The sequence below is a fragment of the Engystomops pustulosus genome, chromosome 3 (genome assembly GCF_040894005.1).
Source record: "Engystomops pustulosus chromosome 3, aEngPut4.maternal, whole genome shotgun sequence".
In the NCBI taxonomy this organism is placed as follows: Eukaryota; Metazoa; Chordata; class Amphibia; order Anura; family Leptodactylidae; genus Engystomops; species Engystomops pustulosus.
In genome coordinates, this window is record NC_092413.1 from 228,265,656 (window position 1) to 228,286,738 (window position 21,083).

Here is a 21,083-nt window from a genome sequence, read left to right on the forward strand (position 1 = left end):
TACTACTACAGTCATGGCCATAAGTTCTGAGAATGACACAAATGTTAATTGTTACAAAGTCTCCGGCATCAGGTGTTATAATGGTAATTTGCATATTCTCCAGAATGTTATACAGAGCGATCAGCTTAACAGCAATTAATGCAAAGTCAGTATTTGCCTAAAAATGAACTTTTTCCCCCAAAACACATTTCCCCTTCATTGCAGGCGCCTTAGGCGGAGCAGCGGCCATGGTGTCAGTGATGTCTCCAGTAACACAGGTGCGGGGGCTGATGGGGACAGGGCTGGGGACAATGTGTCATGTGTAAGTAACAATCACCACTGGGCAGTATAATAGGAGCAGGTAACATGGTGTCAGTGATGTCTCCAGTAACACAGGTGCCGGGGCTGATGGGGACAGGGCTGGGGACAATGTGTCATGTGTAAGTAACAATCACCACTGGGCAGTATAATAGGAGCAGGTAACATGGTGTCAGTGATGTCCCCAGTAACACAGGTGCGGGGGCTGATGAGGACAGGGCTGGGGACAATGTGTCATGTGTAAGTAACAATCACCACTGGGCAGTATAATAGGAGCAGGTAACATGGTGTCAGTGATGTCTCCAGTAACACAGGTGCGGGGGCTGATGGGGACAGGGCTGGGGACAATGTGTCATGTGTAAGTAACAATCACCACTGGGCAGTATAATAGGAGCAGGTAACATGGTGTCAGTGATGTCTCCAGTAACACAGGTGCGGGGGCTGGTGAGGACAGGGCTGGGGACAATGTGTCATGTGTAAGTAACAATCACCACTGGGCAGTATAATAGGAGCAGGTAACATGGTGTCAGTGATGTCTCCAGTAACACAGGTGCGGGGGCTGATGGGAACAGGGCTGGGGACAATGTGTCATGTGTAAGTAACAATCACCACTGGGCAGTATAATAGGAGCAGGTAACATGGTGTCAGTGATGTCTCCAGTAACACAGGTGCGGGGGCTGATGGGGACAGGGCTGGGGGACAATGTGTCATGTGTAAGTAACAATCACCACTGGGCAGTATAATAGGAGCAGGTAACATGGTGTCAGTGATGTCTCCAGTAACACAGGGCTGGGGGACAATCTGTCAGGATTAAGTAACAATCACACCCCTGGACACTTTACAAGGAGGCTGGTGCTTGGCATCATTGTTTCTCTTCTGTTACCCATGGTTATCTCTAAAGAAACACGTGCAGTCATCATTGCACAAAACTGGCCGAACAGGGAAGAGTATCGCAGCGAGAAAGATGTCACCTCAGTCACCGATCTATCGCATCATCAAGGAATTCAAGGAGAGAGGTCCCATTGTTACCAAAAAGACTCCAAGAGCCCAAGAAGGACCAGTAAGCACCAGGAGCGTCTCTTACAAGTGTCTCAGCTTGGGGATGCGGCTCCCAGCATCGCAGAGCTTGCTCAGGAATGGCAGCGGCAGGTGTGAGGCATCTGCACGCACTGTGACACTGCAAAGACTCCTGGAGCAAGGCCTGGTGTCCAGGAGGGCAGCACAGAAGCCGCTTCTCTCCAGGAACCATCAGGGACAGACGGATATTCTGCCGGAGGTGCAGGGAGTGGACGCTGAGGACTGGGGGACAGACGGATATTCTGCAGGAGGTGCAGGGAGTGGACTCTGAGGACTGGGGGGGGGTCATGGTCTCTGATGAATCCCCTTTCTGATTGTTGGGAGATGACAAGGTGAGCGATGCCCCCAGTCCTGTCTCCTGCACCTGTAAAGCCTCCTGCAGCCATTCATGTGTGGGGGGGGGGGCGGCTTCTCAGCCAAGGGAATCGCCTAAAAACACCTCCATGAATAAAGAATGGAGCAGAATGTCCTCCAGGAGCCGCTTCTCCCAACCCTCCAGGAGCAGATGGTGATGAGCAATGCCTCCTCCAGCATGATGGAGCACCGGCCATAAAGGGGAGAACTAAATGGTGCAGGGAACAGAACACAGAGATTCTGGGTCCATGGCCCGGGAACAGAACACAGAGATTCTGGGTCCATGGCCCGGGAACAGAACACAGAGATTCTGGGTCCATGGCTCCGGGAACAGAACACAGAGATTCTGGGTCCATGGCCCGGAAACTCCCCGGATCTTATCCCATTGAGAACTTGTGGTCAATCATCAGGGGGACAAACAAAAACAAAAACCACCCACACGCAGAGTAAGTAAGTAAGCAAGCTGAGTATGGGGGGTGTAGTCACAGAGGGGTCAGAGCACCCATGCTGACCCCTGACCACTGCTGGCTATGATAGAAAGGTGTCAGGACACACAGGACATGGCAGCTCGCTGTGTATGGGGGGTGTAGTCACAGAGAGGTCAGAGCACCCATGCCGACCCCTGACCACTGCTGGCTATGATAGAAAGGTGTCAGGACACATAGGACATGGCAGCTCGCTGTGTATGGGGGGTGTAGTAACAAAGGGGTCAGAGCGCCCATGCTGACCCCTGACCACTGCTGGCTATGATAGAAAGGTGTCAGGACACACAGGACATGGCAGCTCGCTGTGTATGAGGGGTGTAGTCACTGAGGGGTCAGTGCGCCCATGCTGACCCCTGACCACTGCTGGCTATGATAGAAAGGTGTCAGGACACACAGGACATGGCAGCTCGCTGTGTATGGGGGTGTAGTCACAGAGGGATCAGAGCACCCATGCTGACCCCTGACCACTGTGGCTATGATAGAAAGGTGTCAGGACACACAGGACATGGCAGCTCGCTGTGTATGGGGGTGTAGTCACAGAGGGATCAGAGCACCCATGCTGACCCCTGACCACTGTGGCTATGATAGAAAGGTGTCAGGACACACAGGACATGGCAGCTCGCTGTGTATGAGGGGTGTAGTCACTGAGGGGTCAGTGCGCCCATGCTGACCCCTGACCACTGCTGGCTATGATAGAAAGGTGTCAGGACACACAGGACATGGCAGCTCGCTGTGTATGGGGGTGTAGTCACAGAGGGATCAGAGCACCCATGCTGACCCCTGACCACTGTGGCTATGATAGAAAGGTGTCAGGACACACAGGACATGGCAGCTCGCTGTGTATGGGGGGTGTAGTCACAGAGGGGTCAGAGCGCTCATGCTGACCCCTGACCACTGCTGGCTATGATAGAAAGGTGTCAGGACACACAGGACATGGCAGCTCGCTGTGTATGGGGGGTGTAGTAACAAAGGGGTCAGAGCACCCATGCTGACCCCTGACCACTGCTGGCTATGATAGAAAGGTGTAAGGACACACAGGACATGGCAGCTCGCTGTGTATGGGGGGTGTAGTAACAAAGGGGTCAGAGCACCCATGCTGACCCCTGACCACTGCTGGCTATGATAGAAAGGTGTCAGGACACACAGGACATGGCAGCTCGCTGTGTATGGGGGGTGTAGTCACAGAGGGGTCAGAGCGCCCATGCTGACCCCTGACCACTGCTGGCTATGATAGAAAGGTGTCAGGACACAGGACATGGCAGCTCGCTGTGTATGGAGGGTGTAGTCACAGAGGGGTCAGAGCGCCTATGCTGACCCCTGACCACTGCTGGCTATGATAGAAAGGTGTCAGGACACACAGGACATGGCAGCTCGCTGTGTATGGGGGGTGTAGTCACAGAGGGGTCAGAGTGCCCATGCTGACCCCTGACCACTGCTGGCTATGATAGAAAGGTGTCAGGACACACAGGACATGGCAGCTCGCTGTGTATGGGGGGTGTAGTCACAGAGGGGTCAGAGTGCCCATGCTGACCCCTGACCACTGCTGGCTATGATAGAAAGGTGTCAGGACACAGGACATGGCAGCTCGCTGTGTATGGGGGGTGTAGTCACAGAGGGGTCAGAGCGCCCATGCTGACCCCTGACCACTGCTGGCTATTGTAGAAAGGCGTCAGGACACACAAGACATGGCAGCTCGCTGTGTATGGGGGGTGTAGTCACAGAGGGGTCAGAGCGCCCATGCTGACCCCTGACCACTGCTGGCTATGATAGAAAGGTGTCAGGACACACAGGACATGGCAGCTCGCTGTGTATGGGGGGTGTAGTCACAGAGGGGTCAGAGCGCCCATGCTGACCCCTGACCACTGCTGGCTATGATAGAAAGGTGTCAAGACACACAGGACATGGCAGCTCGCTGTGTATGGGGGGTGTAGTCACAGAGGGGTCAGAGCGCCCATGCTGACCCCTGACCACTGCTGGCTATGATAGAAAGATGTCAGGACACACAGGACATGGCAGCTCACTGTGTATGGGGGGTGTAGACACAGAGGGGTCAGAGCGCCCATGCTGACCCCTGACCACTGCTGGCTATTGTAGAAAGGTGTCAGGACACACAGGACATGGCAGCTCGCTGTGTATGGGGGGTGTAGTCACAGAGGGGTCAGAGCGCCCATGCTGACCCCTGACCACTGCTGGCTATGATAGAAAGGTGTCAGGACACACAGGACATGGCAGCTCGCTGTGTATGGGGGGTGTAGTCACAGAGGGGTCAGAGCGCCCATGCTGACCCCTGACCCCTGCTGGCTATGATAGAAAGGTGTCAGGACACACAGGACATGGCAGCTCGCTGTGTATGGGGGGTGTATTCACAGAGGGGTCAGAGCGCCCATGCTGACCCCTGACCACTGCTGGCTATGATAGAAAGGTGTCAGGACACACAGGACATGGCAGCTCGCTGTGTATGGGGGTGTAGTCACAGAGGGGTCAGAGCACCCATGCTGACCCCTGACCACTGCTGGCTATGATAGAAAGGTGTCAGGACACACCTGACATGGCAGCTCGCTGTGAATGGAGGGTGTAGTCACAGAGGGGTCAGAGCGCCCATGCTGACCCCTGACCACTGCTGGCTATGATAGAAAGGTGTCAGGACACACAGGACATGGCAGCTCCCTGTGTATGGGGGGTGTAGTCACAGAGAGGTCAGAGCACCCATGCTGACCCCTGATCACTGCTGGCTATGATAGAAAGGTGTCAGGACACACAGGACATGGCAGCTCGCTGTGTATGGGGGGTGTAGTCACAGAGGGGTCAGAGCGCCCATGCTGATCCCTGACCACTGCTGGCTATGATAGAAAGGTGTCAGGACACACCTGACATGGCAGCTCGCTGTGTATGGGGGGTCTAGTCACAGAGGGGTCAAAGCGCCCATGCTGACCCCTGACCACTGCTGGCTATGATAGAAAGGTGTCAGAACACAGGCCATGGCAGCTCGCTGTGTAAGGGGTGTGTAGTCACAGAGGGGTCAGAGCGCCCATGCTGACCCCTGACCACTGCTGGCTATGATAGAAAGGTGTCAGGACACAGGACATGGCAGCTCGCTATGTATGGGAGGTGTAGTCACAGAGGGGTCAGAGGCCCCCATGCTGACCCCTGACCACTGCTGGCTATGATAGAAAGGTGTCAGGACACAGGACATGGCAGCTCGCTGTGTATGGGGGGGTGTAGTCACAGAGAGGTCAGAGCGCCCATGCTGACCCCTGAGCAATGCTGGCTATGATAGAAAGGTGTCAGGACACACAGGACATGGCAGCTCGCGGTGTATGGGGGGTGTAGTCACAGAGGGGTCAGAGCGCCCATGCTGACCCCTGACCACTGCTGGCTATGATAGAAAGGTGTCAGGACACACAGGACATGGCAGCTCGCTGTGTATGGGGGGTGTAGTCACAGAGGGGTCAGAGCGCCCATGCTGACCCCTGACCACTGCTGGCTATGATAGAAAGGTGTCAAGACACACAGGACATGGCAGCTCGCTGTGTATGGGGGGTGTAGTCACAGAGAGGTCAGAGCGCCCATGCTGACCCCTGACCACTGCTGGCTATGATAGAAAGGTGTCAGGACACACAGGACATGGCAGCTCGCTGTGGATGGGGGGTGTATTCACAGAGGGGTCAGAGCGCCCATGCTGACCCCTGACCACTGCTGGCTATGATAGAAAGGTGTCAGGACACAGGACATGGCAGCTCGCTGTGTATGGGGGGTGTAGTCACAGAGGGGTCAGAGCGCCCATGCTGACCCCTGACCACTGCTGGCTATGATAGAAAGGTGTCAGGACACACCTGACATGGCAGCTCGCTGTGAATGGAGGGTGTAGTCACAGAGGGGTCAGAGCGCCCATGCTGACCCCTGACCACTGCTGGCTATGATAGAAAGGTGTCAGGACACACAGGACATGGCAGCTCCCTGTGTATGGGGGGTGTAGTCACAGAGAGGTCAGAGCACCCATGCTGACCCCTGATCACTGCTGGCTATGATAGAAAGGTGTCAGGACACACAGGACATGGCAGCTCGCTGTGTATGGGGGGTGTAGTCACAGAGGGGTCAGAGCGCCCATGCTGATCCCTGACCACTGCTGGCTATGATAGAAAGGTGTCAGGACACACCTGACATGGCAGCTCGCTGTGAATGGAGGGTGTAGTCACAGAGGGGTCAGAGCGCCCATGCTGACCCCTGACCACTGCTGGCTATGATAGAAAGGTGTCAGGACACACAGGACATGGCAGCTCGCTGTGTATGGGGGGTCTAGTCACAGAGGGGTCAAAGCGCCCATGCTGACCCCTGACCACTGCTGGCTATGATAGAAAGGTGTCAGAACACAGGCCATGGCAGCTCGCTGTGTAAGGGGTGTGTAGTCACAGAGGGGTCAGAGCGCCCATGCTGACCCCTGACCACTGCTGGCTATGATAGAAAGGTGTCAGGACACAGGACATGGCAGCTCGCTGTGTATGGGGGGTGTAGTCACAGAGGGGTCAGAGCGCCCATGCTGACCCCTGACCACTGCTGGCTATGATAGAAAGGTGTCAGGACACACCTGACATGGCAGCTCGCTGTGAATGGAGGGTGTAGTCACAGAGGGGTCAGAGCGCCCATGCTGACCCCTGACCACTGCTGGCTATGATAGAAAGGTGTCAGGACACACAGGACATGGCAGCTCCCTGTGTATGGGGGGTGTAGTCACAGAGAGGTCAGAGCACCCATGCTGACCCCTGATCACTGCTGGCTATGATAGAAAGGTGTCAGGACACACAGGACATGGCAGCTCGCTGTGTATGGGGGGTGTAGTCACAGAGGGGTCAGAGCGCCCATGCTGACCCCTGAGCAATGCTGGCTATGATAGAAAGGTGTCAGGACACACAGGACATGGCAGCTCGCGGTGTATGGGGGGTGTAGTCGCAGAGGGGTCAGAGCACCCATGCTGACCCCTGACCACTGCTGGCTATGATAGAAAGGTGTCAGGACACAGGACATGGCAGCTCGCTGTGTATGGGGGGTGTAGTCACAGAGGGGTCAGAGAGCCCATGCTGACCCCTGACCACTGCTGGCTATGATAGAGAGGTGTCAGGACACACAGGACATGGCAGCTCGCTGTGTATGGGGGGTGTAGTCACAGAGAGGTCAGAGCACCCATGCTGACCCCTGATCACTGCTGGCTATGATAGAAAGGTGTCAGGACACACAGGACATGGCAGCTCGCTGTGTATGGGGGGTGTAGTCACAGAGAGGTCAGAGCGCCCATGCTGACCCCTGACCACTGCTGGCTATGATAGAAAGGTGTCAGGACACACAGGACATGGCAGCTCGCTGTGTATGGGGGGTGTAGTCACAGAGGGGTCAGAGCGCCCATGCTGACCCCTGACCACTGCTGGCTATGATAGACAGGTGTCAGGACACACAGGACATGGCAGCTCGCTGTGTATGGGGGGTGTAGTCACAGAGGGGTCAGAGCACCCATGCTGACCCCTGACCTCTGCTGGCTATGATAGAAAGGTGTCAGGACACACAGGACATGGCAGCTCGCTGTGTATGGGGGGTGTAGTCACAGAGGGGTCAGGGCACCCATGCTGACCCCTGACCACTGCTGGCTATGATAGAAAGGTGTCAGGACACAGGACATGGCAGCTCGCTGTGTATGGGGGGTGTAGTCACAGAGGGGTCAGAGCGCCCATGCTGACCCCTGACCACTGCTGGCTATGATAGAAAGGTGTCAGGACACAGGACATGGCAGCTCGCTGTGTATGGGGGGTGTAGTCACAGAGGGGTCAGAGCGCCCATGCTGACCCCTGACCACTGCTGGCTATGATAGAAAGGTGTCAGGACACACAGGACATGGCAGCTCCCTGTGTATGGAGGGTGTAGTCACAGAGGGGTCAGAGAGCCCATGCTGACCCCTGACCACTGCTGGCTATGATAGAAAGGTGTCAGGACACACCTGACATGGCAGCTCGCTGTGTATGGGGGGTGTAGTCACAGAGGGGTCAGTGCGCCCATGCTGACCCCTGACCACTGCTGGCTATTGTAGAAAGGTGTCAGGACACACAGGACATGGCAGCTCGCTGTGTATGGGGGGTGTAGTCACAGAGGGGTCAGAGCGCCCATGCTGACCCCTGACCACTGCTGGCTATGATAGAAAGGTGTCAGGACACACAGGACATGGCAGCTCGCTGTGTATGGGGGTGTAGTCACAGGGGGGTCAGAGCGCCCATGCTGACCCCTGACCACTGCTGGCTATTGTAGAAAGGTGTCAGGACACACAGGACATGGCAGCTCGCTGTGTATGGGGGGTGTAGTCACAGAGAGGTGAGAGCGCCCATGCTGACCCCTGACCACTGCTGGCTATTGTAGAAAGGTGTCAGGATACACAGGACATGGCAGCACGCTGTGTATGAGGGGTGTAGTCACAGAGGGGTCAGAGCGCCCATGCTGACCACTGCTGGCTATGATAGAAAGGTGTCAGGACAGACAGGACATGGCAGCTCGCTGTGTATGGGAGGTGTAGTCACAGAGGGGTCAGAGCACCCATGCTGACCCCTGACCACTGCTGGCTATGATAGAAAAGTGTCAGGACACACAGGACATGGCAGCTCGCTGTGTATGGGGGGTGTAGTCACAGAGAGGTGAGAGCGCCCATGCTGACCCCTGACCACTGCTGGCTATGATAGAAAGGTGTCAGGACACACAGGACATGGCAGCTCGCTGTGTATGGGGGGTGTAGTCACAGAGAGGTCAGAGCGCCCATGCTGACCCCTGACCACTGCTGGCTATAATAGAAAGGTGTCAGGACACAGGACATGGCAGCTCGCTGTGTATGGGGGGTGTAGTCACAGAGAGGTCAGAGCGTCCATGCTGACCCCTGACCACTGCTGGCTATGATAGAAAGGTGTCAGGACACACAGGACATGGCAGCTCGCTGTGTATGGGGGGTGTAGTCACAGAGAGGTCAGAGCGCCCATGCTGACCCCTGACCACTGCTGGCTATGATAGAAAGGTGTCAGGACACAGGACATGGCAGCTCGCTGTGTATGGGGGGTGTAGTCACAGAGGGGTTAGAGCGCCCATGCTGACCCCTGACCACTGCTGGCTATGATAGAAAGGTATCAGGACACACAGGACATGGCAGCTCGCTGTGTATTGGGGGTGTAGTCACAGAGGAGTCAGAGCGCCCATGCTGACCCCTGACCACTGCTGGCTATGATAGAAAGGTGTCAGGACACACAGGACATGGCAGCTCGCTGTGTATGGGGGGTGTAGTCACAGAGGGGTCAGAGCGCCCATGCTGACCCCTGACCACTGCTGGCTATTGTAGAAAGGTGTCAGGACACACAGGACATGGCAGCTCGCTGTGTATGGGGGGTGTAGTCACAGAGGGGTCAGAGCGCCCATGCTGACCCCTGACCACTGCTGGCTATGATAGAAAGGTGTCAGGACACACAGGACATGGCAGCTCGCTGTGTATGGGGGGTGTAGTCACAGAGGGGTCAGAGCGCCCATGCTGACCCCTGACCACTGCTGGCTATGATAGAAAGGTGTCAGGACACACAGGACATGGCAGCTCCCTGTGTATGGGGGGTGTAGTCACAGAGAGGTCAGAGCACCCATGCTGACCCCTGATCACTGCTGGCTATGATAGAAAGGTGTCAGGACACACAGGACATGGCAGCTCGCTGTGTATGGGGGGTGTAGTCACAGAGGGGTCAGAGCGCCCATGCTGACCCCTGACCACTGCTGGCTATGATAGAAAGGTGTCAGGACACACAGGACATGGCAGCTCGCTGTGTATGGGGGGTGTAGTCACAGAGGGGTCAGAGCGCCCATGCTGACCCCTGAGCAATGCTGGCTATGATAGAAAGGTGTCAGGACACACAGGACATGGCAGCTCGCGGTGTATGGGGGGTGTAGTCGCAGAGGGGTCAGAGCACCCATGCTGACCCCTGACCACTGCTGGCTATGATAGAAAGGTGTCAGGACACAGGACATGGCAGCTCGCTGTGTATGGGGGGTGTAGTCACAGAGGGGTCAGAGAGCCCATGCTGACCCCTGACCACTGCTGGCTATGATAGACAGGTGTCAGGACACACAGGACATGGCAGCTCGCTGTGTATGGGGGGTGTAGTCACAGAGGGGTCAGAGCACCCATGCTGACCCCTGACCTCTGCTGGCTATGATAGAAAGGTGTCAGGACACACAGGACATGGCAGCTCGCTGTGTATGGGGGGTGTAGTCACAGAGGGGTCAGGGCACCCATGCTGACCCCTGACCACTGCTGGCTATGATAGAAAGGTGTCAGGACACAGGACATGGCAGCTCGCTGTGTATGGGGGGTGTAGTCACAGAGGGGTCAGAGCGCCCATGCTGACCCCTGACCACTGCTGGCTATGATAGAAAGGTGTCAGGACACAGGACATGGCAGCTCGCTGTGTATGGGGGGTGTAGTCACAGAGGGGTCAGAGCGCCCATGCTGACCCCTGACCACTGCTGGCTATGATAGAAAGGTGTCAGGACACACAGGACATGGCAGCTCCCTGTGTATGGAGGGTGTAGTCACAGAGGGGTCAGAGAGCCCATGCTGACCCCTGACCACTGCTGGCTATGATAGAAAGGTGTCAGGACACACCTGACATGGCAGCTCGCTGTGTATGGGGGGTGTAGTCACAGAGGGGTCAGTGCGCCCATGCTGACCCCTGACCACTGCTGGCTATTGTAGAAAGGTGTCAGGACACACAGGACATGGCAGCTCGCTGTGTATGGGGGGTGTAGTCACAGAGGGGTCAGAGCGCCCATGCTGACCCCTGACCACTGCTGGCTATGATAGAAAGGTGTCAGGACACACAGGACATGGCAGCTCGCTGTGTATGGGGGTGTAGTCACAGGGGGGTCAGAGCGCCCATGCTGACCCCTGACCACTGCTGGCTATTGTAGAAAGGTGTCAGGACACACAGGACATGGCAGCTCGCTGTGTATGGGGGGTGTAGTCACAGAGAGGTGAGAGCGCCCATGCTGACCCCTGACCACTGCTGGCTATTGTAGAAAGGTGTCAGGATACACAGGACATGGCAGCACGCTGTGTATGAGGGGTGTAGTCACAGAGGGGTCAGAGCGCCCATGCTGACCACTGCTGGCTATGATAGAAAGGTGTCAGGACAGACAGGACATGGCAGCTCGCTGTGTATGGGAGGTGTAGTCACAGAGGGGTCAGAGCACCCATGCTGACCCCTGACCACTGCTGGCTATGATAGAAAAGTGTCAGGACACACAGGACATGGCAGCTCGCTGTGTATGGGGGGTGTAGTCACAGAGAGGTGAGAGCGCCCATGCTGACCCCTGACCACTGCTGGCTATGATAGAAAGGTGTCAGGACACACAGGACATGGCAGCTCGCTGTGTATGGGGGGTGTAGTCACAGAGAGGTCAGAGCGCCCATGCTGACCCCTGACCACTGCTGGCTATAATAGAAAGGTGTCAGGACACAGGACATGGCAGCTCGCTGTGTATGGGGGGTGTAGTCACAGAGAGGTCAGAGCGTCCATGCTGACCCCTGACCACTGCTGGCTATGATAGAAAGGTGTCAGGACACACAGGACATGGCAGCTCGCTGTGTATGGGGGGTGTAGTCACAGAGAGGTCAGAGCGCCCATGCTGACCCCTGACCACTGCTGGCTATGATAGAAAGGTGTCAGGACACAGGACATGGCAGCTCGCTGTGTATGGGGGGTGTAGTCACAGAGGGGTTAGAGCGCCCATGCTGACCCCTGACCACTGCTGGCTATGATAGAAAGGTATCAGGACACACAGGACATGGCAGCTCGCTGTGTATTGGGGGTGTAGTCACAGAGGAGTCAGAGCGCCCATGCTGACCCCTGACCACTGCTGGCTATGATAGAAAGGTGTCAGGACACACAGGACATGGCAGCTCGCTGTGTATGGGGGGTGTAGTCACAGAGGGGTCAGAGCGCCCATGCTGACCCCTGACCACTGCTGGCTATTGTAGAAAGGTGTCAGGACACACAGGACATGGCAGCTCGCTGTGTATGGGGGGTGTAGTCACAGAGGGGTCAGAGCGCCCATGCTGACCCCTGACCACTGCTGGCTATGATAGAAAGGTGTCAGGACACACAGGACATGGCAGCTCGCTGTGTATGGGGGGTGTAGTCACAGAGGGGTCAGAGCGCCCATGCTGACCCCTGACCACTGCTGGCTATGATAGAAAGGTGTCAGGACACACAGGACATGGCAGCTCGCTGTGTATGGGGGGTGTAGTCACAGAGGGGTCAGAGCGCCCATGCTGACCCCTGACCACTGCTGGCTATGATAGAAAGGTGTCAGGACACACAGGACATGGCAGCTCGCTGTGTATGGGGGGGTGTAGTCACAGAGAGGTCAGAGCGCCCACGCTGACCCCTGACCACTGCTGGCTATGATAGAAAGGTGTCAGGACACACAGGACATGGCAGCTCGCTGTGTATGGGGGGTGTAGTCACAGGGGGGTCAGAGCGCCCATGCTGACCCCTGACCACTGCTGGCTATGATAGAAAGGTGTCATTACACACAGGACATGGCAGCTCGCTGTGTATGGGGGGTGTAGTCACAGAGAGGTCAGAGCGCCCATGCTGACCCCTGACCACTGCTGGCTATGATAGAAAGGTGTCAGGACACACAGGACATGGCAGCTCGCTGTGTATGGGGGGTGTAGTCACAGAGAGGTCAGAGCGCCCACGCTGACCCCTGACCACTGCTGGCTATGATAGAAAGGTGTCAGGACACACAGGACATGGCAGCTCGCTGTGTATGGGGGGTGTAGTCACAGGGGGGTCAGAGTGCCCATGCTGACCCCTGATCACTGCTGGCTATGATAGAGAGGTGTCAGGACACACAGGACATGGCAGCTCGCTGTGTATGGGGGGTGTAGTCACAGAGAGGTCAGAGCGCCCACGCTGACCCCTGACCACTGCTGGCTATGATAGAGAGGTGTCAGGACACACATTTGTCAGGCTTGTATTGTTCAGTCCACATGACACATCCCTTTTATTCTGCAGGTCAGAATATATTACACTCTGCCTCCGGGAGTTTGTAGTGGACAGGCCTGGGGTGGGGGCTCAACAAAACTCCCCCGATGCCCTGGAGCAGGACTCCCTTTAAGTAGTGGAGTTCATGGAGATTTATGTGGCACATTTGACACGTCAGATCTTCCTGTATGATGGACTGTACCACACAGATCCTGCACAGGGGAGGCACAGATACCTGATAATCAGTCACATTCATGTCACCCAGTTATAATAGAGAAGCTCGCGGCCTCCCTAACTGTATACTTATGGTATGGGAAATGCAGGACAAGGAGGAGATGGCTCTGTGCACCTCCTGTACAGCTGCAGATTTGTTCCTATGTGTCCGGCAGCAGTGTGTGACCCTGCGGGGTGCCCACTACTCACCCAGGAGGAGTGCTCCTTCATCTGGTGCTGGTTGCTGTGCGGGCCGTTGGCGTGGCCCCTCCAGAAGCAGTTCTGGCACAGCTGGTAATTGTGGCACTGCTGGCAGCGGTAGCGGAAACCCATCATACTCTCACAGCGGCAGAAGGAGCACTCTACAGGGTGGAAGACTGCAGGGGAGAGAGGAGCCGTTACAATGTGCCAGGAGGAGGACGTGACAGCAGCACAGAGCATCGTCAGCACTCACCATTTTCTACATGGGCCAGACGATGCATTAGAGGTAACCAGACGAGGCACTGAGGAGGGGGGTCCGCCATGATGGTGTCCAGGAACATGTTCAGGGTGATCTTCTTCTGCAGGACACAAGGTCATCAGATCAGATCCTCGGAGGTCACAATGTGAGACACAGCCCTGACACCCCGGAATAACTGAGCTCCCCCTGCACCCAGTCATAACATTTATCTCTACTCATACACTGTAGCAAAACTGCTGCTCATCAGAGAGAGGCCCGACAGCCATAAGAGCGATGTCACTGCCCCGATGTCACACACTGCACTCTATGGGGGAGATTTAACAAGCTGCCTAAGAGTAAGAATGCGCTCACAGCAACCAATTACAGCTCAGCTTTCATTTTAACAGTGCTCATCAATATTGTAAAGCTGAGCTGTGATTGGTTGCCATGGGCAACTAAGAACATTCTTACTCTTAGGCAGCTTGATAAATCTCCTCCGACGACTGCAGAGAGTATAAATCAGAGGGGCCCATCGCCAGTGATGCCTCCATCCTGAGCCGCTGCGGATGGAATGAGTCAATGGGCCCCCGATATCTCAGCCAGGCCCCGGGCCCCCGATATCTCAGCCAGGCCCCCAATATCTCAGCCAGGCCCCCGATATCTCAGCCAGGCCCCCGATATCTCAGCCAGGCCCCCGATATCTCAGCCAGGCCCCCGATATCTCAGCCAGGCCCCCGATATCTCAGCCAGGCCCCGGGCCCCCGATATCTCAGCCAGGCCCCGGGCCCCCGATATCTCAGCCAGGCCCCCCCGATATCACTGCAGGGACATGTGAGACATTCAAAACACTTCAAGATGGTAAAAAATGTAATATTATCTGCTGGTCAGCAGAGGGCGCTAAATCCCAACTGCACTAAGGAGGCCATGTATAGCAGGGATGTCCTCCTCTCCTGTACATGGCAGGGATGTCCGCCTCTCCTGCACATGGCAGGGATGTCCTCCTCCTCCTCCTCTCCTGCACACGGCAGGGATGTCCTCCTCCTCCTCCTCTCCTGCACACGGCAGGGATGTCCTCCTCCTCCTCCTCTCCTGCACACGGCAGGGATGTCCTCCTCCTCCTCCTCTCCTGCACACGGCAGGGATGTCCTCCTCCTCCTCCTCTCCTGCACACGGCAGGGATGTCCTCCTCCTCCTCCTCTCCTGCACACGGCAGGGATGTCCTCCTCCTCCTCCTCTCCTGCACACGGCAGGGATGTCCTCCTCCTCCTCCTCTCCTGCACACGGCAGGGATGTCCTCCTCCTCCTCCTCTCCTGCACACGGCAGGGATGTCCTCCTCCTCCTCCTCTCCTGCACACGGCAGGGATGTCCTCCTCCTCCTCCTCTCCTGCACACGGCAGGGATGTCCTCCTCCTCCTCCTCTCCTGCACACGGCAGGGATGTCCTCCTCCTCCTCCTCTCCTGCACACGGCAGGGATGTCCTCCTCCTCCTCCTCTCCTGCACACGGCAGGGATGTCCTCCTCCTCCTCCTCTCCTGCACACGGCAGGGATGTCCTCCTCCTCCTCTCCTGCACACGGCAGGGATGTCCTCCTCCTCCTCTCCTGCACACGGCAGGGATGTCCTCCTCCTCCTCTCCTGCACACGGCAGGGATGTCCTCCTCCTCCTCTCCTGCACACGGCAGGGATGTCCTCCTCCTCCTCTCCTGCACACGGCAGGGATGTCCTCCTCCTCCTCTCCTGCACACGGCAGGGATGTCCTCCTCCTCCTCTCCTGCACACGGCAGGGATGTCCTCCTCCTCCTCTCCTGCACACGGCAGGGATGTCCTCCTCCTCCTCTCCTGCACACGGCAGGGATGTCCTCCTCCTCCTCTCCTGCACACGGCAGGGATGTCCTCCTCCTCCTCTCCTGCACACGGCAGGGATGTCCTCCTCCTCCTCCTCCTCTCCTGCACGCGGCAGGGATGTCCTCCTCCTCCTCCTCTCCTGCACGCGGCAGGGATGTCCTCCTCCTCCTCTCCTGCACGCGGCAGGGATGTCCTCCTCCTCCTCCTCTCCTGCACACGGCAGGGATGTCCTGCTCCTCCTCTCCTGCACACGGCAGGGATGTCCTCCTCCTCCTGTCCTGCACACGGCAGGGATGTCCTCCTCCTCCTCTCCTGCACACGGCAGGGATGTCGTCCTCCTCCTCCTCTCCTGCACACGGCAGGGATGTCGTCCTCCTCCTCCTCTCCTGCACACGGCAGGGATGTCGTCCTCCTCCTCCTCTCCTGCACACGGCAGGGATGTCCTCCTCCTCCTCCTCTCCTGCACACAGCAGGGATGTCCTCCTCCTCCTCTCCTGCACACGGCAGGGATGTCGTCCTCCTCCTCCTCTCCTGCACACGGCAGGGATGTCCTCCTCCTCCTCTCCTGCACACGGCAGGGATGTCCTCCTCCTCCTCTCCTGCACACGGCAGGGATGTCCTCCTCCTCCTCTCCTGCACACGGCAGGGATGTCCTCCTCCTCCTCTCCTGCACGCGGCAGGGATGTCCTCCTCCTCCTCTCCTGCACGCGGCAGGGATGTCCTCCTCCTCCTCCTCTCCTGCACACGGCAGGGATGTCCTGCTCCTCTCCTGTACATGGCAGGGATGTCCTCCTCCTCCTCTCCTGCACACGGCAGGGACGTCCTCCTCCTCCTCTCCTGCACACGGCAGGGATGTCCTCCTCCTCCTCTCCTGCACACGGCAGGGATGTCCTCCTCCTCCTCCTCTCCTGCACACGGCAGGGATGTCCTCCTCCTCCTCTCCTGCACACGGCAGGGATGTCCTCCTCCTCCTCTCCTGCACACGGCAGGGATGTCCTCCTCCTCCTCTCCTGCACACGGCAGGGATGTCCTCCTCCTCCTCTCCTGCACACGGCAGGGATGTCCTCCTCCTCCTCTCCTGCACACGGCAGGGATGTCCTCCTCCTCCTCTCCTGCACACGGCAGGGATGTCCTCCTCCTCCTCCTCTCCTGCACACGGCAGGGATGTCCTCCTCCTCCTCCTCTCCTGCACGCGGCAGGGATGTCCTCCTCCTCCTCCTCTCCTGCACACGGCAGGGATGTCCTGCTCCTCTCCTGTACATGGCAGGGATGTCCTCCTCCTCCTCTCCTGCACATGGCAGGGACGTCCTCCTCCTCCTCTCCTGCACACGGCAGGGATGTCCTCCTCCTCCTCTCCTGCACACGGCAGGGATGTCCTCCTCCTCCTCTCCTGCACACGGCAGGGATGTCCTCCTCCTCCTCTCCTGCACACGGCAGGGATGTCCTCCTCCTCCTCTCCTGCACACGGCAGGGATGTCCTCCTCCTCCTCTCCTGCACACGGCAGGGATGTCCTGCTCCTCCTCTCCTGCACACGGCAGGGATGTCCTCCTCCTCCTCTCCTGCACACGGCAGGGATGTCCTGCTCCTCCTCTCCTGCACACGGCAGGGATGTCCTCCTCCTCCTCTCCTGCACATGGCAGGGATGTCCTCCTCCTCCTCTCCTGCACACGGCAGGGATGTCGTCCTCCTCCTCCTCTCCTGCACACGGCAGGGATGTCCTCCTCCTCCTCTCCTGCACACGGCAGGGATGTCCTCCTCCTCCTCTCCTGCACACGGCAGGGATGTCTTCCTCCTCCTCCTCTCCTGCACACGGCAGGGATGTCCTCCTCCTCCTCCTCTCCTGCACACGGCAGGGATGTCCTCCTCCTCCTCCTCCTCTCCTGCACACGGCAGGGATGTCCTCCTCCTCCTCCTCTCCTGCACACGGCAGGGATGTCCTCCTCCTCCTCCTCTCCTGCACGTGGCAGGGATGTCCTCCACCTCCTCCTCTCCTACACGCGTGGTTTTTGTACTCACCTGTGGGGGGAAGCAGGACCGTGCCGAGTGCTCAGTGTAGCCAAAGGACGGACCCTCAAACACTGTGGTCGGAAGCTTTAGCACCTCCCTCAGAAACTGATCGAACTTAGAGTAGACCATGAAGCCGCTGGAGTCAGACACTTGGGAGAAGATATCTGCAGGACACAAGTGCGAGAGTCATGGTCAGGGGCGATCGGCAGCCTCCCCCCACCATCTATACAGTTAGTACACACCTCCTGGTCACCGGGTATCAGTAACAACCACACTAATATCCACATCTGGTCCTCCTCCTACTCCAGTCACAGCTAAAGCTGCACCTCATATCTAGCAGTCTTTCTTTTATATAATAGCAGTTGGGGATTGCCCAGTCCAGTACACGGTGATTAAAATCGTGTAGAATTAAAAAGTGTGCTGCTCTGGATGTGACTGGAGTACAGGACCTGAGGTAGATCACTACAAGATCAGTATAGAATCTCTAAGATGTTACATAACACTTTGGGTTAATTGTATCTAGATGTGAGCTGTAAAGTGGTGTTCAACAATGAGTTATGCCTTCGGTGCAGCTCTGGATGCGATCGGAGAAGTGGAATGTAAATTAAAGTATAGCTGAGAATTAACATTTTACCGATATACATTCATTACCTTATTGCACATCCTCCGCTTTCATCTGGTCTCAGCCCCTTCTGCCCTGCACTCCAGGGTGAGGGGCTGGGGCGCTGCACGCTGCTTGTTACAGGAAGCAGCTCCATCATGTCTTCTCTGTCCAGTCTACAGTACGTCTCTCATGTCACCCACACACAGTCCTCCTCCTACCCCCTGTAGCTCAAAAGTTTAATAAAAAATCTATTGTCATCCACAAGCCTTCCCTGCACACCACCTACTTCCCTATAGGCTGGGACAAGGTTATAGTCAAGGGGGATCAGTCTGATACAAAGGATGAAGACTATTTATGTGTGAGCTCTGTCTCCTCCGTTCTCTGTACTCCCCAGGGGATGAGGGTAGAGTGATGTCTGGCTGACACATCCATCATAGCAGGCAGCGTGTACAGTAGTCATAAGAGTGTCATAGATGACAGACCCATCTGTGAGCTCAGCATTATAGGAAGTGAGGGAAGCTGCTCTGGCCTCAGTGCCCTTAGCTGATGTCATAACCAGGAAGTGCCTGCCCACTTAAGGAGAAGCTTGAGATGATTTTATAAGTAGGGCTGATAGATATATGAGGCTGGATTTCGGTCTAGGATGAAGCCAGCAGGATGATATAGGTATCGTTAGAATTGTTGTCAGAGTCTCCCTCCAGCTGTGCTAAATCCCATTTTTGGCCAAGTAACTTCTGAGTTTAGGATCAGTATAAGATTAGACATCACAATGATGCCCCTTACAGGAAGTATGTGGAGCTAGAGCTGCTGGGAGCCCCAAAGTTTCTCGGTAGCAGAAGGGCCCTCCCCGAGAATGGAACTGCAGCTTATTAAACCAGCACTTGCTGCCCTGAAGCTAGGACCTCAGCAGCGCACCCTGTAGATTTATGGAGAACATCACAGTAAACCGCTCCCCGGATGGGTCTGTCCAGTCTACAGTATGTCTCTCATGGGCAGCCTCCTGCCACTATGACATTTTTACCCAGCATATCCCAATGTCCATAATTACAGGAATATTTACACCGGATTATGGGAATTTTCCAACCTATTCCAGTACTTACCTTATTGTGGCTCCAGGTTTGGTGGTCTCTACCCCGCCCCTCCCTCCCCCCCCCGGTGTGTCAGGGTTAGGTGAGGAGACTAGCGGGTTATGTGCGGGCGGCAGTGATGTTAGTAACAGGTTATTAGTGACACTACGCACCAACCTGACCGCACCGTGTCCAGCAGAGGGCGCTCTGGAGTCTAATGGGAGATAAAAGACCACGTCAGAGGCAGCAACACAGGAGACGAACTACAAGTACCAGCAGTTCTGGGCATGGGCTTGGACCCGGGGAGAGGTGACCACAGCCGCCAGGACATAACTGGGGCTGCAGCTCCACCCATAATCCGCCATCTACCATCCACATCACATAGAGAGCATCGATCAGGAGCTACACCCTGTCCTCTACTGCAGTCACTGCCAGAGCTGCACTCACAAATCCACTCCACTCGCTGCCAGAGCTGCACTCACCAATCAGCTCCACTCGCTGCCAGAGCTCCACTCGCTGCCAGAGCTGCAATCACAAATCCACTCACTGCCAGAGCTGCAATCACAAATCCACTCCACTCACTGCTAGAGCTGCACACAAAGCTGTACTACTACAGTTCTACTCCAGTCATTGCCAGAGCTGTACTAACATCTCTACTATAAAAGGTCTTCTCTAGTCACAGCCAAAGCTGCAATGACAATTCTCTATCATTTTCCTTCTATTAGACTGAGCTGCAGGCACAATTCTTTATCTGTTACAGGTCTCCAACTCCAGTCACAACCAGAGCTGCACCAATAGTTCTGCTATATGTGGCAATGGTTCTCAGACACTAGTATGTGGCTGCAGCTTTGGCGGTGACTACAGCACAGGATGCAGCTGTGGTGTTGGACCGTGTACAGTACCACTAGAGGGCCCCGGTGTATCGGACCCCCCCGCACTCACATCGCAACTTGTCGAGGATCTTCCCCCCGCACAGGGTGGCCAGGATCGCCTTCACCGAGAAAACCGTCAGCTTCCCGTGTCCTTCACTGCAAGAGAGCGGCAGACGGTGAGCGAGAGCGGCCAGAGCGGCGGCCCGGAGAGGACAGCGCCCCCCGCTGACTGACCTGTCATACGCTGCGATCATGAAGTTGAGCAGGAGGCTGATGGAGTGATCGACGCCGATCTGGTGCGAGGACGGGAGACGCTTGTTCAGCTGGAAGTAGATGGAGGAGATGATGGTCTCCAGGCGAGACACGCTCATCTCCGCCAGGGGGTCCAGAGTGTTCAGACCGTTATCCCGGAACGCCTCAATCATGTTCCAGATGTCCACCAGGTGCACTGCGAGAGAGCAAGAGAGCGCATGAGAACAAGAGAGACAGTCAGACAGCAAGAGAGTGCGTGAGACCGAGAGAGAGACCAAGAGACAGCAAGAGAGCGCGTGAGACCAAGAGACAGACAGCATGAGAGAGCGTGAGAACGAGACAGAGGGAAAGACACCAAGAGAGCGCGTGAGAACAAGAGAGAGACAGCAAGAGAGCGCGCGTGAGACAGAGAGAGAGACAGCAAGAGAGCGCGCGTGAGACATAGAGAGAGACAGCAAGAGAGCGCGCGTGAGACAGAGAGAGAGAGACAGCAAGAGAGCGCGCGTGAGACAGAGA

At 56.6% G+C, this 21,083-nt stretch overlaps 1 protein-coding gene across 6 annotated transcripts in view; it reads right to left on the reverse strand.

The window, feature by feature from the left end:
* Nucleotides 1-21,083, reverse strand: part of DTNB (dystrobrevin beta) — a 93,205-nt gene that overhangs the window by 56,273 nt on the left and 15,849 nt on the right. For 3 of the 6 annotated variants that reach the window (XR_011854372.1, XM_072143942.1, XM_072143941.1), the window contains exons 4-8: nt 20,550-20,763; nt 20,386-20,471; nt 17,782-17,936; nt 13,935-14,040; nt 13,691-13,857 (exon numbers count right to left, since the gene is read on the reverse strand). Coding sequence is in view for 5 of the 6 variants with exons in the window: in XM_072143942.1 (XP_072000043.1) it covers nt 13,691-13,857; nt 13,935-14,040; nt 17,782-17,936; nt 20,386-20,471; nt 20,550-20,763 (728 nt within the window). In the remaining variant the exon portion in view is untranslated. Of the gene's footprint in view, nt 1-13,690; nt 13,858-13,934; nt 14,041-17,781; nt 17,937-19,616; nt 19,658-20,385; nt 20,472-20,549; nt 20,764-21,083 lie in introns of those variants that run through there. The other 3 variants (XM_072143944.1, XM_072143945.1, XM_072143943.1) reach the window with 3 other exon arrangements.